This window comes from Triticum urartu, chromosome 1A, assembly GCF_056163025.1.
Source record: "Triticum urartu cultivar PI428250 chromosome 1A, HENAU_Tu73, whole genome shotgun sequence".
NCBI lineage: Eukaryota > Viridiplantae > Streptophyta > Magnoliopsida > Poales > Poaceae > Triticum > Triticum urartu.
Window position 1 is genome coordinate 552603398 of NC_141873.1, and position 8495 is coordinate 552611892.

The following is an 8495-nucleotide window of genomic DNA, read 5'->3' on the forward strand; positions in this document are numbered from 1 at the left end:
AATCGTCGGAGGTCTTATACCTCTTGACGTGGGCACGAGCCTGAAATCCCAATTTCAGCCCTCAAAACATCTCATATGTTTCGCGACGTTTCAAAACGTCTTCGGTGCCTCAACTCTAAACCGTTTAACTGAACTATCACGTAGTTATCAAAACGTGTATGTCAGATGTTCGCAACATCCACAGACGACGTTCGAGGTTCAGCACACTGAGCGGTGCATTAAGGACATAAGCCTTCTATGAAGCAATGAGGACAATCCTCAGTTTACGGACCTAGTCCGCATAATTGCTGCTATCAACTTTCAACTAAATTTTCTCTAGGAACATATCTAAAACGTAGAACTGAAGCGCGAGCTATGACATAATTTGCGAAGACCTTTTGACTATGCTCAGGATAATTAAGTTCATCTTATGAACTCCCACTCAGATAGACATCCCTCTAGTCATCTAAGTGATTACATGATCCGAGTCAACTAGGCCGTGTCTGATCATCACGTGAGACGGACTAGTCAACATCGGTGAACATCTTCATGTTGATCGTATCTACCATACGACTCATGCTCGACCTTTCGGTCTCTTGTGTTCCGAGGCCATGTCTGTACATGCTAGGCTCGTCAAGTCAACCTAAGTGTTTTGCATGTGTTCCGAGGCCATGTCTGTACATGCTAGGCTCGTCAACACCCGTTGTATTCGAACGTAAGAATCTATCACACCCGATCATCACGTGGTGCTTCGAAACGACGAACTTTCGCAACGGTGCACAGTTAGGGGGAACACTTTCTTGAAATTTTAATGAGGGATCATCTTATTTACTACCGTCGTTCTAAGCAAATAAGATGTATAAACATGATAAACATCACATGCAATCAAATAGTGACATGATATGGCCATCGTCACTTTGCTCCTTTTGATCTCCATCTTCGGGGCTCCATGATCATCATCGTCACCGGCATGACACCATGATCTCCATCATCATGATCTCCATCATCGTGTCTTCATGAAGTTGTCTCGCCAACTATTACTTCTACTACTACAGCTAACAGTTAGCAATAAAGTAAAGTAATTACATGACGTTTATGTTGACACGCAGGTCATAAATAAATTAAGACAACTCCTATGGCTCCTGCCGGTTGTCATACTCATCGACATGCAAGTCGTGATTCCTATTACAAGAACATGATCATCTCATACATCACATATATCATTCATCACATCCTTTGGCCATATCACATCACGTAGCATACCCTGCAAAAACAAGTTAGACATCCTCTAATTGTTGTTTACATGTTTTACGTGGCTGCTATGGGTTTCTAGCAAGAACGTTTCTTACCTATGCAAAGACCACAACGTGATATGCCAATTGCTATTTACCCTTCATAAGGACCCTTTTCATCGAATCCGATCCGACTAAAGTGGGAGAGACAGACACCCGCCAGCCACCTTATGCAACTAGTGCATGTCAGTCGGTGGAACCGGTCTCACGTAAGCGTACGTGTAAGGTTGGTCCGGGCCGCTTCATCCCACAATGCCGTCGAATCAAGATTGGACTAGTAACAGTAAGCATATTGAACAAAATCAACGCCCACAACTACTTTGTGTTCTACTCGTGCATAGTAACTACGCATAGACCTAGCTCATGATGCCACTGTTGGGGAACGTAGCAGAAATTCAGAATTTTCCTACGTGTCACCAAGATCTATCTATGGAGAAATCAGCAACGAGGGGAAGGAGAGTGCATCTACATACCCTTGTAGATCGCTAAGCGGAAGCATTCAAGAGAACGAGGTTGAAGGAGTCGTACTCGTCGTGATCCAAATCACCGGAGATCCTAGTGCCGAACGGACGGCACCTCCGCGTTCAACACACGTACAGCCCGGTGACGTCTCCCATGCCTTGATCCAGCAAGGAGAGAGGGAGAGGTTGAGGAAGACTCTATCCAACAGCAGCACAACGGCGTGGTGGTGGTGGAGGAGCGTGGTACTCCAGCAGGGCTTCGCCAAGCACCGCAAGAGACGGGGAGGGAGAGGGGTAGGGCTGCACCAACAGGGAGAGGAACTCGTGTGTATTGGGCAGCCCAAACCTCAACTATATATAGGGGAAGGGGAGGGGCTGCGCCCCCACCTAGGGTTCCCTCCCTAGGGGTGGCGGCAGCCCCCTAGATCCCATCTAGGGGCGGCCAAGGGAAGGGGAGAGGGGGAGGCGCACCAGGGTGGGCCTTAGGGCCCATCTTCCCTAGGGGTTTCCCCCTTCCCCTCTTCCTTGCGCCTTGGGCCTTGGTGGGGGGGCGCACCAGCCCACCTGGGGCTGGTCCCCTTCCACACTTGGCCCATGCAGCCCTCCGGGGCTTGTGGCCCCACTTGGTGGACCCCCGGGACCCTCCCGGTGGTCCCGGTACGTTACCGATAAAACCCGAAACTTTTCCGGTGACCAAAACAGGACTTCCTATATATAAATCTTTACCTCCGGACCATTCCGGAACTCCTCTTGACGTCCGAGATCTCATCCGGGACTTCGAACAACATTCGGTAACCACATACAAACTTCCTTTATAACCCTAGCGTCATCGAACCTTAAGTGTGTAGACCCTACGGGTTCGGGAGACATGCAGACATGACCGAGATGACTCTCCGGTCAATAACCAACAGCGGGATCTGGATACCCATGTTGGCTCCCACATGTTCCATGATGATCTCATCGGATGAACCACGATGTCAAGGACTTAACCAATCCCGTATGCAATTCCCTTTGTCCATCGGCACGATACTTGCCCGAGATTCGATCGTCGGTATCCCGATACCTTGTTCAATCTCGTTACCGGCAAGTCTCTTTACTCGTTCCGTAACACATCATCCCGTGATCAACTCCTTGGTCACATTGCGCATATGATGATGTCCTATCGAGTGGGCCCAGAGATACCTCTCCGCTTACACGGAGTGACAAATCCCAGTCTCGATTCGTGCCAACCCAACAGACACTTTCGGAAATACCTGTAGTGCACCTTTATAGTCACCCAGTTACGTTGTGACGTTTGATACACCCAAAGCATTCCTACGGTATCCGGGAGTTGCACAATCTCATGGTCTAAGGAAATGATACTTGACATTAGAAAAGCTTTAGCATACGAACTACACGATCTTTGTGCCAGGCTTAGGATTGGGTCTTGTCCATCACATCATTCTCCTAATGATGTGATCCCGTTATCAACGACATCCAATGTCCATGGTTAGGAAACCGTAACCATCTATTGATCAACGAGCTAGTCAACTAGAGGCTTACTAGGGACATGGTGTTGTCTATGTATCCACACATGTATCTGAGTTTCCTATCAGTACAATTCTAACATGGATAATAAACGATTATCATGAACAAGGAAATATAATAATAATCAATTTATTATTGCCTCTAGGGCATATTTCCAACATCCCCATCCCCATAAACAAATACTCATATACTTCCTTAGTTCCTAAATACAAGTATTTTTCAAGATTTCATTAAGGACTACATACGGATGTATATAATATTTTAGAGTGTAGATTCACTCATTTTGCTCCTTATGTAGCCCGCATTGGAATATTTAAATAGACTTATATTTAGAAACGGAGGGAGTACTTAATATAACAGACTATAATCAACATATATACATGGTTTTGTCTTGTTCTGCTAATGTTGATATAGGTCGTACTGACTTCTTGGTCGTGGTGGCAGCTGGGGTGAGGATGTGAGGTATGGTTCACATTTTCTTAAGGTTTTTTCTTTGTTTTCACAAGTTTGTTTATGAATATTTGAAGGTTGACCATAGTGTCATAGTTAAAAGGTGGGTCCCCGATGGGTATTGGGTCTGGGGAATAGGATATTGTCCCCATCTCCGTTGTACCATATGGGAAATAAATTAGTTCGGTAAATATCCCATGGGGAAGTTTTTCGCCCATCCCCGCCCCGTAATAGATGAAATCCCCATGGATTTGGCAGGTATGGGCCCCATTGCCATCCCTACGCCCCAGGCAATCAGTTAGCTCGCTAACCATGTGAGAGAAAATACTCAAGGAGAAAATTATGGCAGTTACTTTCGGGCTCTTCTGCCTTGGCGCGCTCTTCGTCGGCGGATGCGGCGCAGGCAGAGACGGCCACGCCGGGGATGGAGGCGGCCTGGCACAAGCCAGCTGGGCCTTCTCGCAAGGCCATGTGGCGGCGATGTCGTGTTCTGCAGCGCCAACAAGGGATTGGCGTGCGCGGTAGGTCGGGTTCTGCTACCTCATTGGAGAGGAGGCAAATCCCGCCGGATCTCTATGGGCTGTGTTTTCGGTGCTTCAAGGAGGGCCATCAGAGGCAAGACTGTACGAACAATCCGTTGTGCATCAGATGTGGGATGTCGGGACACGTCTCATCGCAGTGTCCGCAACCCAGGAGTCCAATCTCGGCAGAGGAATTGCGTCGGGCGGTCATTGCCACGGTGGCTGGGGCTGAACCGATGGCGAAGAGGCAGGCTCGGGATGGTGGGAGGTTGTTGATGGAGCCTGGGCAGGGGGCGCCGAGGGCGCCTACCTCGCCGGTTGCGCCCAACAATCACCTGCTACTCTCGGAGACACCGTCGCCGGTGGTGGATGTCTGCATCCTGCCGCGCTCTGCTGCGATGAACGACATGGAGCGCCGGCTGTAGTTGTCGGTGGTGATGTATGTGGGGGGCCAACGGTCGTGGGTCACCTGTGATATGCCGGCGGAGATCTTATCGGTGCAGCTTGACATACCGCGGCACAGGTTTTCGGTGCACAAGTATCATCCGGAGGACTTTCTGGTGATGTTTGCCGGACAGGAGTTCAGAAACAAAGCTCTAGCTGCTCCATTCGTCGTCCAAGGAGGGGTGCAGCTGTTCATCAAGCCTTGGCTGAGGCAAGCGCAGGCAAAGTCCAAGCTGATGAGGATGCAGGTGGACTTGATGATAGAAGGGGTGCCGTCCCATGCTGGGACTAGGGACACGGCGGTGGAGCTTCTAGGCAACTCCTGTTTGATTGAGAGCTTGGCACCCAAAACGGAGAGCAAAGAGGATTTGTCGCTCTTCAAGCTCAGGGCGTGGTGCATGGATCCAAAGGAGGTGCCATTGTATCACCGTCTCTGGGTGCCGGAGCCGTCGTCGGCGAGTTTGAACCCGGCGGAGCGAAGGGAAACTTTCTGCCAACTACTTGAGTATCCCACGTTCATTCATGTTGGCAGAGTGTGGGATTTCACACCACCGGAGCTCTGGGGACGGGCAGACGGTGAGGAGGATGACAGCGGTCAAAGCGGCATGCTGGATAGGTCTCGCGATTCGGCGCCAGGGGCATTGGCAGGTTCAACACTGGACGCGCGGTGTTTGCGACGATCGTGGCGCCGGCAGGCAGCCAGCGGGGCAGTCTGGAGCTGGAGCTGACGGCGTTGGCAGATCGTACCGGCAGGTGCTGGAGGGCCAGGTGGGCCCATCGGATTGGAGAATCCCACCAATGGGGTCGGGTGGGGCCCCAGTGTTAGCAGACAACGGGACAAGGGCGGTGAGGCAGTCAAATTCAAACGTGCCTTCCCGGTCCACAATGAGGGGCAGGAATCTGTTGAGGACAGATGGCAGGCTGGTTTCATCGGATTCGCTGGAAAAGGAGAGAGGGAAGACCAAAGGCAATGGCACCAGGACAACCACCCAGGTTCTCGAGTCTTCCGGACCAATTACAGGCCCTGGGTTGGCGAGGGGCACCAATCAGCTGGTGGCACAGGCCGTGGAGCTGGCTGCGACAGCTTTGGTGATACGAAGAGGAGATGGGATTGGTGCAGAGGAGATAGGATTGGTGCAGGTGGGGGAGCCGACCGGGACAGAGGTGGTGATCCCATAGCATGGGGCCCAGGTGGAGTTGGGAGTGCAGCAATCCCCGAGGGTGGATCAATTGCGGGCAGATGATCTAGTGGTCTCCAACACTCAGCTGGCCATCCAGACTATGGACGCGCAGAAAATCCCATCGGCACCAGGGTCGAATGGGAGCTGGTACCTGACCAACGGATGGTTGGTGGATGGGCCCCAGTGGAGGATATTTTACGGACTGATACAGCCGGGGCGTGCAACGAGTTGGTGGTGGCGACAACTACATTGGGTGATGTGCCCATGCACCCAATGGTGGGTTCGGAGGCCACTGCGTGTGATGTAACCACGTCGAGTCCATGCAACATGCCATGCAACGTGCATGCGAGCCCTGGCCAGCTGGTCTGTGCGGATGCGAGACTTTCAACTAAAGAGCAAGTGGCACTTGGCAATATCAAGGACATTCTGTGCGGGTTTGTTAAAGAAGTTAGCACCTCCCCTGCTCAAGGAATTCGAGGGATTGCGGGGCGTCCGGCCTGGACAGGACCCGTTTACACTATGATGCACTACCAGGTCACTTGGTGTGGGCGGTCCACGCAAGTCCAAGGCCTCCGCAGCGGAATCGGTCCTACTCAAGACACTTGGGTTTGATTGTGATGATTTGGCGGTCTTCGAGGACGCGCTAGGTCAACTGAGAGAGGCGTTTGACTCACCGCTGCAAGAGCAGCAGTTGAGGGCGATCGCAACTATCTTTGGCAAGGCAATTCCATTGAACTTGGGAGCCGATCTGGAGAGCAGTGAGCTGGTGGCTGTCTAGGTCTCTAGCAGGGAGGTGGTACGGACAAGGAACGCTCGCTTTCCATGTCGTACAACAACCAGGAGTTAGTGTGTTGGAATGTGAGGGGACTCAATAGCCCCGCTAGAAAGAAGGCTCTTAGGGAATTTGTAGAATCTCTATGGGTAGCTATCATTTGTATCCTAGAAACTAAGTTGGAGACGGTGGATCAATTTGTAATAATGCAATGTTTAGGGCCAGTCTATGATGGCTTCTACTACTTGCCGGCTTCGGATACTCGGGGTGGGATCTTTGTGGCGTGGGATTCCACGAAGGTGCAATTGACAAACTTTGTCAACGATACTAACTTCACAACAGGATATGTCTCTCCCTTGGAGGGACCGTCGTGGTGGCTCATAGTGGTGTATGGACCGCAAGAGGATGCCCAAAAGATCATATTTTGGAAGAGCTAGCGGCGAGGTGACAGCTTTGCCCTGGCCCTTGGCTGGTTTGGGGAGATTTCAACATGATTTTATATGCGGCTGACAAGAACAATGCCCTTTTGGACCGGAGAATGATGAGTAGGTTTGAAAGGTTTGTGGAGGATAATGCGCTCAAGGAACTATTCTTGCATGGGCGTAGATTTACGTGGAGTAGCGAAAGGGAGACACCGACGCTGACCAAGATTGATAGAGCATTTGTCTCAATTGATTGGGAGTTAGACCATCCGAAATGCTTGCTGCAGGCTCTGTCTACCTCAACTTCGGACCACTGTCCCTTATACCTATCTCTCGAAGAACATATGCACTACAAGAAAAGATTCAAATTTGAGAAGTTTTGGGTCAAGATGGATGGTTTTTTGGAGGTTGTGAAGGAGGCTTGGGTTTGTGACCCGGAGATCACGGACCCATTCCATCATTTGGACACGTTGCTCAGGAACACGACCAACAACCTAGCGATTTGGGGTCAGAAAAGAGTGGGCAATATCAAGCTACAGATTGTTGTTGCAAACCTCGTGATTTTTCAGTTTGATTATGCTCAAGAAATACGTCTACTGACCACAGAGGAGCGTGGGATGAGGGGTAGGCTCAAGCACTTGGTGCTAGGTCTTGCTTCGCTAGAAAGAACAATATCCCGCCAGAGATCTCGGATTACCTGGCTGCACGAAGGTGATGCCAACTCTAAACTCTTTCATCTGGTGGCCAACGGAAGGAGAGTGAAGAATTACATCCCAGCTATACATGTGGATGGACAAGTCATTGCTGATCAAGCTGGCAAAGAGGAGGCCTTCCTTAATGCTTACAAAGCTCTCCTAGGCAGGGACGTGGCCAGGGAGCATACTTTGGACTTGGCCTCTCTGGATGTGACAGCGGTGGACTTATCTGAGCAAGACTTAGTATTCTCGGAGGCGGAAATTTGGGCTGTTATAAAAGAGATGCCGTCGGATAAGGCGCTGGGCCCGGATGGTTTCAAAAAGCTTGGGAGATTGTCAAGGGAGACCTGATTGCGGCTCTACATAAGTTGTTCATTGGCAATGGAGTTGGGTTTGGGAGGCTTAACCAAGCACTCATAACTCTAATCCCGAAGTCACCAGAGGCATGCGGCATTAACGATTTTCGGCCGATAAGTTTAGTTCACAGTATGCCAAAGATTGCTTCCAAGCTTATGGCGAAGAGATTGAGACCGAGGATGGGAGATTTGGTGGATATTAATCAGTCGGCGTTCATCAAAGGCGGGAATATACATGACAACTTCCTGCTAGTACGACAAATGGCACGTAGGTTGCACAAGAGAAAGGCCAAAGGTGTCATGCTGAAGCTGGACATATCGAGGGCATTCGACTCACTCTCATGGCCTTTCCTTTTCGAGGTGTTGCGAGCTAAAGGCTGTTCGGAGAGATGGAT

General features: G+C 50.5%; 1 protein-coding gene and 1 pseudogene across 1 annotated transcript; both read left to right on the top strand.

Annotated features, from left to right (window-relative positions):
- The first annotated feature begins 4067 nt into the window (after window positions 1-4067).
- Window positions 4068-5853, top strand: LOC147992599 (uncharacterized; annotated as a pseudogene).
- Window positions 5854-6677: 824 nt separating this feature from the next.
- LOC147992600 (uncharacterized) lies at window positions 6678-8095 on the top strand. Its single transcript, XM_087539083.1, is given in 2 exon segments — window positions 6678-7050; window positions 7053-8095. Coding segments are annotated over 2 exon segments (1416 nt in total).
- Window positions 8096-8495: the final 400 nt, after the last annotated feature.